Source organism: Chiloscyllium plagiosum, unplaced genomic scaffold, assembly GCF_037043375.1.
Source record: "Chiloscyllium plagiosum isolate Xiang-an unplaced genomic scaffold, Cpla_swu_hap1 HiC_scaffold_10, whole genome shotgun sequence".
Lineage (NCBI taxonomy): Eukaryota > Metazoa > Chordata > Chondrichthyes > Orectolobiformes > Hemiscylliidae > Chiloscyllium > Chiloscyllium plagiosum.
Genome location: NW_028270148.1, coordinates 8,933,064 through 8,945,463, shown reverse-complemented (window position 1 = coordinate 8,945,463; position 12,400 = coordinate 8,933,064). Strand labels below are relative to the sequence as shown.

Genomic DNA, 12,400 nt, shown 5'->3' with positions numbered 1-12,400 from the left:
CAACAGGCTTTCTCTATGCTCATCCTAATTCTCATAGCAACAGAACACAGCTTGCCTTTGAAAAACAATATGGGATTGCACACGTCCTCTTCTGATCTGCTGCCGCACGGGCTTCAGTCTTATGCAATTGTAAAGGGAATAGCAGACAGCACAGACTCCAGCTGATTCATGTCAAATGCTATATCCCTTCCTTCTGCAAATTTGAATTTGTTAAGTTCATCACTTACCACTGATCCCATTTCACCTTTTGGTCCTTGACTCCCTGGTTGACCGGGAGGGCCAGAAACACCAATTGGGCCCTAAACAAAACAAATAATTTGTGAGTATTGAGAATCTATAATTAGCATTTCATAGAATCATAGAATTTTACAGAACAGAAGGAGGCCATTTGACCCATCATGACTGTACCGGCTCCTGAAAGAGTTACCCAGCCAGTCTCAGTCCTTGTGGCCCTCTAAGTTCTAGTCTCGGAAAGATAGACAGTTACATCAGTCAAAAGTAGTTCAGCAAGTGTAATTCTCTGATGAGTCAGAGATGGTGAAGATTGAGGTCATTATTAGGAAGAGGAATGTGGAATATCACTATGTCAAAATTAATTTGAAGTTACATTTCTAGACAGCAGGGATTGGCAAACAGGATAGTGTGCATTGAACTGAAAAAAAACATCATCTGAATTCACTGTAGGCACAACACATCATGTTCCTCTGAAAACTAAATTCAAACCCTCAAATTGCCAAGTTAAATGCTGAACCCCCAGTCCCTGGATTATTTATCTAGGTTTCCTCCCACAGTCCAAAGATGTGCAAGTGGATTGGCCATGCTAAATTGCCCATAGTGTCCAAGGATGTCCAGGTTAGGTGGATTAGCCATATTAAATTTCCCATCGTGTTCAGGGATGTGTAGGTGAGGTGCATTAACCATGGGAAAGGCAAGCTTACGGGACAGGATTGGGGGGGTAGGTCAGGGTGAGATGACTTGCAGAGGGTCAGCATGGATTCAATGGGCCAATGGCCTCCAGCGACACTGTAGTGATTCTATGACTGTATAATGCCAATGCCACAGTGGTAGAGGTGGTTCACTGTGAAGGTGGAACTTCACTCTAAATTCTGTGTATTGATCACAGAGACCTAAACTGCTCCGGTCATTAGATTCATCTGTAGCTGGGAGGTTTTCCAAAGATGACAGTAAGCAGGCTTTCCCCTTGTATTGGCTCTCCTCAAAAAGCCACAGAAACTGTCATTCTATTATTTAATGCACTGCAATCATACAATGAGTGTCTACCTGTGCTTGTATGTTGTTACACAGAGAGATGGCACCAATACCAATTCTGAGTCCTGTCTCTCCACTGTAACAATGACAGTGGTCCTTGGAATGTTAGCAGGTGACAGATTCCTCACACTCTTTTGGTTCATTAGATTAGATTACTTTACAGTGTGGAAATAGGCCCTTCGGCCCAACAAGTCCACACCGCCCCGCCGAAGCGCAACCCACCCATACCCCTACATTTACCCCTTACCTAACACTACGGGCAATTTAGCTTGGCCAATTCACCTGACCTGCACATCTTTGTGACTGTGGGAGGAAACCGGAGCACCGGGAGGAAACCCGCGCAGATACAGGGAGAACGTGCAAACTCCACACAGTCAGTGGGTGGGAATTGAACCCGGGTCTCTGGCGCTGTGAGGCAGCAGTGCTAACCACTGTGCCACCCTGCCATTCATGTTCCTTTTAAACCTAATTACAAGTTCAGTGATATCCTCTTGTCTCTCCTGACTCCCTGTGATGGGGGTGTTCCAACAATGGTGTCATGGATTGAATCTGAGCCATACTTGTTGCATTATCTGTTTAACTTGTGACATAATGCAGTGGACTGGAGCCAGTATAAAGACTGGTGTAATATAATTTCAGCAATGGTGTGCACGGTGTAAGCATAAAATAGTAAGCTTCATCTCAAGAGGATTGGATGGTTATCCTGACAGAGAATGAGATGAGCATTACAAGGTGAAGTAAAGGCAGAGGTAACTGAATGCTCTCAATAACGCAATGGGTTAATAACGCCCCGTCTCACAGTGGACAGGAAGCTGGCTGCGCGAGCAGCTCAATTGTCCTTTCTGTTGAAGTCAGTGGAAAATAAAACCACGTATATTGTGGGATGGGTGTCCAATCCAATAATGCTCATCCTACAATCCTGCCTGAGACAAATTCTGATTATTTCTGAGCTTTGTGTTTGCACATACAAATGTAGGCAACTGTCCTCTTGAACCTGTAGCGAGGCTATCTCTACATTGGAGATACGAGCATCTTCTTTCCAACTTGTATTGGCCTAAATAATCTGATGGCCAGAGAGTCATTGGAGCAGTGCAGACTGTATTTCCACAATTGGGTCATGTGGATCCCTCACTGGGGAACTGCCCAAGAACCTTGATTTTCTTGTGGGCAACACCCTCAAGACTGGAATCTTCCAGAAGATCCCACTGAAGATGAAGAATTAGGAGTATTCCAACTCACTAAAACTTAGTCATTACGCACCTACAGTTAGAGGACTAAAGTCTTCATCTGGACAGAAGGCCAGAAGACACAGGAGCAAAAGTAGGCCATTCAGCCCATCAATTCTGCTCCACCACTCAACAAGATCATTGCTGATCTGATAATCCTCGATTCCACTTTTGTGCCTTTTCCCAATCGTCCTAGATTGCCTCACTGATTAAAAATCTATGTCCCTCAACCTTGAATATACTTAAAGACCCATGCTCAATAGAGCTCTATGGTAAAGAATTCTGCAGACTGGCTACTCTGCAAGATAACTGCTGGATAACTCTAAAACTGAGCTCCAAACTCATCAGTGACTTACCCAAATATACCCACTGAACAGACCCTCTGTCCTGCCTGAAACTGATTCCACTTCGTACGCCTAATTACCCTCAGACCTCATCCTGTCACCACAACCTTCGCCCCTGACTCCGTTCCACTCCATCACCAGCTTGACCAACCCCTCTCACCCCTGAACTGACATCTCTCCCACTTGATGTCGGAACCGACAGCCATTTCCACTGTCAGACCCCAACAGCCCCCCGATCCCAGTCTGACATCCTCCCGAAACAACAAACTTAACTTGACAACCGCACCCCACCTGCACTTCCTGTGATAGTTTTGTTTTTCTTTATTCATTTGTAGGATGTGGGCTTTGCTGACTGAGTCAGCATCTTTTTGCCCATCTCTAGTTGCCCCTTGAGAAGGTGGGGGTGAGCTGCCTTCTTGAATTGCTGCAGTCCATGTGCTGTGGATTGACCCATAATATCTTTAGGGAGGGAGACCCAGGATTTTGGCCCAGTGACAGTGAAGGAACAGCAACATATTTCCAACTCAGGGTGGTGAATGGCTTGGAGGGGAGCTTGCAGGAGGTGACGTTCCCATGTATCTGCTGCCCTTGTCCTCTTAAATGAAGGTGTTTGTGGGTTTGGAAGGTACTGTCTGAGGATCTTTGGTGAATTTCTGCAGTGCATCTGTAGATGATACACACTGCTGCTACTGAGGGTTGGTGTTGGAGGGAATGGATGCTTATGGATGTGGTGCCAATCAAGCAGCTGCTTTGTCCTGGATGGGGTCAAGCTTCTTGAGCAAATAAAGTGGCTTTAGTCTATCATCATAACTCCATCCTATTTTCTCGATGGACTGAGTCAAATAGATGCTGTGAGCTTGAAATGTTCCACTGCAGAGAATGGAAGAGGCAGAGACAAATGTATCTTTCAGAACAAAAGTGTATAAAATTTAATCAGAAGGTGATATAGGTCCCTGGGACAATGGAACTGGTTTTCAACTGCTCTAATATTAGTTGGTGCTGTTATTATGGACTGAATAGATTCATACTATGCTGTAAACTTCTGTTGCTTCATAGATTAAATCAATGAGTGAGAACAAGAGGTCATTAAGACATGGTGACTCTCAGGTTAAACTCACCAATTGACTCTCTTTAATAAGAAAGCTATCAGGGACTATGGAGACTTTACCTTTCCTTAATCAGATTTAAGGCAAAGGAAAACCTTTTGTTATTCCATGATTTCTGTCCTTGATGCTGAGTTACAGTGAAGAACTTGTGCAGTGAAACTTTAAGCTAAAACTGTTTGTATGATGATTATTCATAATTCATAACATTGGTTAAAGACATTGAACAGCGGTATTTCTTTCTGAAGGTATGACTTACAGGTGGTCCTCGTGGTCCTGAAGGTCCAATTGGTCCTTGTTTACCCGGAAAACCCTGTAATATGAAAGAAACACAGTCTTGAAAGAGATTGGAGTTAATGTATCTTTTGGCATTAAGCATTTATGCCCCCCCCATAAAAAACTGTCTGGCAGCACAGTCTTGACATCAATCAGCTGGAATTGGCAAGTATCATGAATCAGCTACTTGAGGATCTTGTTAAGTGGGACCTCTTATTAATTCATTTATTGTGGGACATCAATGAGGGTGTTGCTGAATGGGCAAGCATGTCAGATGTCAGTTCAGAGTCAGCCACATTGTTCTGAGTCTGGAGTCACATATAGGCCAGACCAGATAAGGATGGCCATTTCCTTCCTAAAGGGCATTAGTGAGCCTGGAGGGTGTTTTCCACAACAATTGACAATGATCATCATTAGACTCTTAGTTTCAAATTTTTAACTGGATTAAAATTTCACCATCTTTCATGGTGGGAGTTGAACTCAGGTCCCCAGAACATTAACTAGATTTCTGCATTAACAATCCAACAATAATACCCAAGGCCAATGCCTTCCCAGACTCTTCCAACTGCTCCAAATATGGCACATTACATCACAGAGATGGGTTAAACCAAACAAAGAGGAATCCCAAATGGGGAACCTTCCCTGCACTGGTCTCTTTCAGTGCCAAATGTTCAAATGCCTGACAACCAGTTAGCTAAAGGTCAGAAAGTGCCACCCACTGGGTATTCCAGGCCTGTCAAAGCTGAAGCAGCAACAAATCATCCTTGACAAAATCAAACAGCAGTGGTCCTGTATGACTGCCAGGGTCACTTTTTCTGCCTCCTTCCCTCATTCAACAAGCAACCTGAGTAAACCCACCATGGCATTCATGTTTATATACCATCGCTCAGTAATAGAAGGCGTGTCCCTTTGACTCTAGCAGCATCAAGAGAAGTGGCTTCTGCCAGGAGATCTTGGAAAAAAATTCATGGGATAAATTTCTAGTCAGCCCACAGCAAGAATGAAGTGGATCTGAATAAGTTTTGCAAAATTGATGTTGGAGACTCGGTGGCCTGATTTACACACTGCCAGATTTTCATCCTTAGTAGAAATTAGCATGGGGTAGAAAAGAGGTCGCTGATTCACCATCAATCTTTTGCAGCTCAGCTTAAAAATAATCTGGCATTTATTCAATGACCACTGGGCATCTCAAAGCTCCTTGGAGTCACTAAAGTATTTTTGAAGTGCAATTTAGGAAACAGAACAGTAGCTTTGTGCAGGAAATAACATCATGGTAAAGATAATTTGTTTGATCAGAGGAATGCATCTAAGTTTTTTTCTTTTGCAATGCAACAGAATAACTCTGAATTATTCATTCAGATCCTCAGCTTTATACAGTCTCTCACTCTGTTGTCTAGTTTAGCTGACACTAATCATTCAGTCAGTTAGTGATTAACATGAAGGTAACACTAGTGAAGAGCTTTTATTTCTTATTGTTAAGCTTAACTCATTTGGTCGTTCCTCCACCTTAAGACAAGTCAGTTCAATCTCCCTCCATGGCTTAATCCTACCATCTAGCACTGCACTTTGGTAAATGTTCTTGTCCAGATGACTTGTTGAAGTCATCACTTACTTGTTAAAAACCAAAAAAACTGCAGATTCTGTAAATCACAAAGACAAACAGAAATTGCTGAAAAACCTCAGCAGGTCCAGCAGCATCTGTGGAGAGAAATCAAAGTTAACGTTTCAGGTCCAGTGACCCTTCCTTAGAACATGGTTCTGAGGAACGGTCACTGGACACGAAAAGTTAACTTTGCTTTCTCTCCATAGAGCTGAAAATGTGTTGCTGGAAAAGCGCAGCAGGTCAGGCAGCATCCAAGGAACAGGAGAATCGACAATTCGGGCATAAGCCCTTCTTCAGGAATGAAGCCTGAAGAAGGGCTTATGCCCGAAACGTCGATTCTCCTGTTCCCTGGATGCTGCCTGACCTGCTGCGCTTTTCCAGCAACACATTTTCAGCTCTGATCTCCAGCATCTGCAGCCCTCATTTTCTCCTTTCTCTCCATAGATGCTACCAGACCTGCTGAGCTTTTCCAACGATTTCTGTTTTTATCACTTACGTGTTGTTCTAGATGTTAAACATTCTGACCTCAATTTTACGACTGTAAGCTATTCAGCTCATTGGGTTCCCGTTGGTGTTTTGATTGAAAATGTTAGGCCATTGTATCACTACTGAACAAAGAGTAACTGCCATCCTTCTTGTACACATAATGGTACAAAAGTATAAAGCAATTGGTTATTTATCTCTATACCATTTGTGGGAGTGTACTCATCACTGCTTTGTATATTACACCTTGTATATCTCACTTCCCTACGTGCCCCCAATTTCATGAAGGCGCCCACTCCTGGTAGATATGATCCATGACTATCCAGCAGTCTTTGGAGCTTTACCTCAGTACCATGTCTCCACATCTAAGACTTGTCTGTTACAGTGAGCAGACTGCTTGTTCCTGGGGGTAACTCAGCAAAAGTCCCACATTTAAATACACTGTTCAGGAACTCACAACCAGGAGTATGACACTTAGGTTTCCTTCTTTGACATCCAAGACCACTCTGAGGAGAAAGTGAGGACTGCAGATGCTGGAGATCAGAGCTGAGGAAGAAGGGCTCATGCCCGAAACGTCGATTCTCCTGTTCTTTGGATGCTGCCTGACCTGCTGAGCTTTTCCAGCAACACATTTTCAGATCCAAGACCACTCTGCCCTGATTACAACTGAAATCAAATAAAAACCACATCCACAAGGAGAAATTCAAGATCCTTCCGTTCCATATGGCTTAGTTCCATCCTGGCAGGGTGTAATAACTCAGAAAACCCCACTGGAAAGGAACATTATTTAGAGTTAAACATCAAAATAGTGTCATACATAGGTTAGTCCCAGTACAGGACAGACCCATCCTTGGGTCTGATGTCTTGTTTTGCCTTTTCCAGAAGTGTTCTTACACACTACTGAACATTTTATTTCCCGTCACCAAATCACACTGACAATTAATTGGACAGGTGGCAGAGATGACCCCCCTCCACGGCCTGCTGCCTGGACCTGACATAGGAGGAGCTCCTCCCATCCGCCCACACCCCTTCACACTGGTTGCCCAAAGATCAGGAGCGTGGGGGCTGAAGTGCAACTAAAAACACAACAAAAGATTTTTTAAATCACCAAAAAATTGGATCTGCTTTATGTTTTTCTCCCCCCCGGGGGGCCTTGTAAAGCCCTCACATAGGGCACCTTATCATCCGAGATATGTTCCAGGAAAACCTGAAGGTTGCACTCATACTGCAGTAAATAAAAACTTGCAATTTATGTAAATATACTTCAAAGCGTTTACTGCCCTCTGCTATTATGTATGCCCAGGTACAAGAAGTGGAGGTGCCGGTGTTGGACTGGGGCGTACAAAGTTAAAAGTCACACATCACCAGGTTATAGTCCAACAGGTTTATTTGGAAGCACTAGCTTTAGGATCGCTGTTCCTTCATCAGGTGGTTGTGGAGCTGGATCAGAAGACACAGAATTTATATTAAATGACTACAATTTCATACAACTGAAACAGGGGGAAGCAGGGTGGCTCAGTGGTTAGCACTGCAGCCTCATAGTACCAGGGACCCAGGTTCAATTCCAGCCTTAGGCAACTTTCTGTATGGAGCTTGCACATTCTCCCTGCGTCTGTGTGGGTTTGCTCCAGTTTCCTCTCACAATTCAAAGGTGTGCAGGCCAGGTGAATTGGCCATGCTAAATTGCCCACAGTTTTAGGTGTATTAGTCAGAGGGAAATGGGTCTGGGTGGGTTACTCTTCAGAGGGTTAGTGTGGACTTGTTGGGCCGAAGGGCCTGTTTCCACACTGTAGGGAATCTAAATGTTAAAAAAATAGAAACCATATATTAAACAAACCTAGGTTTCTATTAAGCCTTTCATCTTTTACAATGTCCAGATACAAGAGGTCCTTCTGAAAATGATTGGGATGTGTCAAGGTGTTTTACAGCCAGTGAAATAAAAGTGTAGCCAGTGTTGTAGGAAAGGATATACATTTGTGTCGAAAATCTGCACCTTTTTGGGATCTCTCTGATTCACATGAGTAAAACAGTACTCACCCTTGGACCCTCTGTTCCTGCTGTACCTGGAGGGCCAACACGACCAGATGGTCCCTGTTAACAAACAAGGTTTTCAGTCAGATACTAGTATCACAATTCGCCCTCATCTGACTTTCATCATTAACTTGTAAAAGTACATAACATCAAAACTCCCTTAAGTCTTGGGCCCTGCTAAGATCTACATTGTAAATTGCCTTTCAAACAAACTCTTAAAGAGCTAGCTTGTCTCACAAAATAGACTGCTAGACAAATACCATTCACCATTCTTCCATATTGTTCAGTTTGTGACCCTCACAGATGTGGAAGGACTTGTAAACGAAAGGTATTTAAAAATGTCAAGCAGTTTTGGTGCCCTTTTAAGTTATGTTGATATTTACAATGTGTGTAATGTATTCCAGACTTCTCTGTTTCTTACAGCATTGGATGCTAAAAAACTGGAAGTGGAGTCTAAGATGGTCAACACAACTGTGCCTCCAACCAAATTGGACCACTACTTTCACCTATCCAATCTGGAAGTTTTCTTATTGAGAAAAATTTCAGGAAAAGAATCACAGAATATCAGATTGTGGGTCTCAAGTGTGTCAAGGATAGAGGGAACAGACAGACCAGAAAGAGGACTTAAGGGCCCGTTCAGAACAGCCATGATCTTCTTGAATAATTTAGGATATCTAGTCGGTATGGATACGTTGGACCAAAGGATCTGTTTCCATGATGTACAACTCTATGATTCTATGATTGGCAGAACAAGCTCAACGGGTCACATGCCTTTGTTCCTTATGATATTTTGAAAGGAATTTACCACTTTTTTTGAAAACATTCAGTATCAATTGTCTCAGTTGGCTTTTGTCAAGAAAGAGTTGGGACACTTTTGAATGTGGGATTCTGGGTGAAACAAGGAATAGACTCAGAGAAGTACTACGCCATCTAAAACTTCGGCAGGAACTAAGGGTGCCATAGCGTGCCATAGGCTAAGGTAGCCCAGGGAGTGTCTGTGAAGGAAGAGTTTTACACTCGCACCAAGTGTGAAAAGAACTAAAATCTGTTTGGTAAGTGTGCTGACTCAGAAATCCTGAAGATGTGGATGAGAAGTCACACAAGTTTGGTCACTATGTGTAACTTAAGCCCAGAACTTGAGAGTGCTACATGTTCTTCAATCTGAAATGATTTTAAATATTGTTAACATCTCCATATGTGGCTCTGTCCAGATATTTCAGTTTAATGGTGAAAATGATGCATTGTTTCTTTAAATAGAGCATCATAAAAATGATCAGACTTAAGCAAACTATTGCAGCATGTACATTGAATGGACTGTTCTATGTCAAACGAACCAGAACAGCACAGGCCAGTGCAAGCCAAACTCCCACAATACCTTGCTGAGAGGTACTCCTGGGTACAAGACAGGATAAATATAATTTAAGGTATTTGCTACACTCTGCTTTCAAGTTTGCCCAGAAAAAGGTCAAATCACCATAGTATTACCAGACCATAGGGCTGGTCTCTCATCAGAGAGAGGGGACTGGTGGTGGTTCAACCTAATCAACGTGCCTCAGATAAGGGGAGAGGTTAAGAAGATCAGTCTTTTATGGTAACCTCAGCTGGTGAGGGAATTGAACACCATTGATGTCTGCATTGCACATCTGCCGTCCAGCTATGTGGCTTTCCTGTAAGGCTGAAGCTCCTACTGCACTGCTTTATCAAGCAATCACAGCATTGGATCGATGGAGAGTAATAAACCTCCCTTTACATTCCCATCAAGCAACCTAGGATCAAGCACAATTCTCCCCCAGCCTCAGAGGAGCATCCTTTGCATTCCTTCGACTACCTGTACCAGTCACGTAGCATCTATCACAATTAGGTTTCCATTGCAATTCAAGTTTAACACTGCAATCTCACCAGCCTTTGCACTACATAGCAACCCCAGAGAAAATAAAAGAGGAAGAGCAAAAATGACTTACTTGCCGGCCTGGCAATCCCGGTTCTCCTGAATCACCTTTCATTCCAGGGCGTCCCTGTAACAGACATAGCCCAGATCGTAAGCACAGCAAAGAAAATGGCCCATCAGAAACAGTTTCCCAGTAATCTCGTCTGAATGAAAGCACTGACAGAGAGAATATAACAGAATTAGGCCATTCAGCTTATTCTATCTTTCAGTGAGTTCATGGCTGATCTGTATCTTAATTCCCATGACCTGACTTTGTATTCAATCACTCAATCCCTTTATTCAGTGCAACTTTATCTCTTGAAAGCTTTAATTGTGCCAGCATCTACAGCCTCTTAGCAGAGTTCGCAATTTCAACTTTGCAGTGCTTCCTGCATTGCCTGGTTCCAATTTTGAGATTATATACGGTTACTCCAATTCCCTTACCAGAGAAAAAAAATCAATTAAACACAGATATTCAAGCAGTTGAAATGTTGGTTGTGTTATTTAGTTTAATCACACTTTAATCAACTCCTAACTATTCTGCTTTCAACCAAACCTATCTTATGTCAAACCTCGTACAACTTTTAAAAAGAAAATACAGGCAGTTTGGTAGATATAAATTGTAACTTATCTCTCTTTCTTGTTGCTAACAATTATTTTATTGATGAATACATCAGTTCAGCCACACTCTAGGACATCGCTAAGGATCAGTGAAGAGAAAAATCTGGTCAATGTTTAATGCTTTGTAGATCCCCCTGATTTGAAACATTAACCTGTCTCCAATCAGATGATGACAGACCTACTGCATATTCAGCACTATTTTCTTCTCATTGAGATAGAAAGATAGATGGAGCAATGGAAATACTGACTTCCTTAATGTGATATGAGAAAAGCCAAAGATGAGAAATAGCTATTTGACCCATTCAACTCACCTTCTAGTCCCATAACTTTCACATAATAGCATCCAGCTGTATTTTCAATCTTCTCAGTTGTTTTTTCTTTACTATCTCACCTGGCAGATTATTCCCAACATTTATCCCTGCGTGAAGTAAATCTTCCTCTGTCTGTTTTACGTTTACTTGTCAAAACTTTAAATAATGCCTCCTACACTTGCTTTCCTAGCTTGTTTTGAAATAATGAAGAAATGCTTCCCCCATTTCATATTTTGTATGTGTGAATATCCTGAAAGTGTCTTCATTTTTGGCTGGTGAATTTGGCTGCCTCTAATCTTGCCTCATAGCTCATCCTCTTTACATCTGGGACTAGCCTTGCTGAATCCCTTCCCAATGCATGAATAGCAGAACCGAACACTGCGCCAAGTGTGATCTGACCAGTGTATTGTAAAATCTCTGAAGAGTTATACTCTCTATTGTTCCATTCTAGTATTCTATCAACATTTTTACCATATTGAAAGTTAAAGGTCTGATGTTATTCCCAGGTTCCCTCTCCAAGTCTGTCTGTGTTATATCCATTTTCATTTATTCAACTCTTAGAATGTGTTTTTTTGCCTGAAGCAAGTCTCTAGCGACATTATTCACTTTTCTTTTCTTTCCTGGTGGATGAGCATCACTGGCAGGTCCTGCATTTTGTACAGTATACATCCCTAATTGCACTGGAGAAGGTCAAAGTGAGCTGTTCTCTTGAACCACTTCTGTGTGATGAAGTACTCTCATAGCACTGGTGGGGAGGCTGTTGTAGGATTTTGATCCAGTAATGATGGAGGAACAAGGATATACTTCCAAGTCCATTAAGCACACTGCCCTTGTTCTTCTAGGCAGTGGGATAGGCTCTGCTACTAAAGAGTTACAGCAATGAATCTTAAAGATGGTACACACTGCAACTATGGTGTGCAGGTGGTAGAAATGAAAATGCAGGTGGTAGAAATGTGAATGCTTAAGGTGATGGACTGAATGTCAATTAAAATGACTCCTTTGTCATGGATGCTGTGAGCTTCTTAAGGAATACTGATGATTGAGAATTTGGCAAGGAAAGTACGATTGATTATCAATGGAAGATCTTTCTCTTCCTTGAATAATCTTTACCTAACTCTCGTGTGATATAAACGTTACTTGCTACTATTTATCCCAAACTTTCATATTGCCATTGTCTTGCTGAATGGGGCATGGACTGTTAATTAT

The 12,400-nt window shown here is 42.3% G+C and overlaps 1 protein-coding gene across 1 annotated transcript in view; it reads right to left on the bottom strand.

Annotated features, from left to right (window-relative positions):
* LOC122552587 (collagen alpha-1(XII) chain-like) overlaps window positions 1-12,400 on the bottom strand; it is a 275,375-nt gene that overhangs the window by 33,658 nt on the left and 229,317 nt on the right. The window contains exons 56-59 of the mRNA XM_087991107.1: window positions 10,297-10,350; window positions 8,342-8,395; window positions 4,202-4,255; window positions 228-299 (exon numbers count right to left, since the gene is read on the bottom strand). Of these exons, the coding sequence (XP_087847233.1) occupies window positions 228-299; window positions 4,202-4,255; window positions 8,342-8,395; window positions 10,297-10,350 (234 nt within the window). The remainder of the gene's footprint in view (window positions 1-227; window positions 300-4,201; window positions 4,256-8,341; window positions 8,396-10,296; window positions 10,351-12,400) is intronic.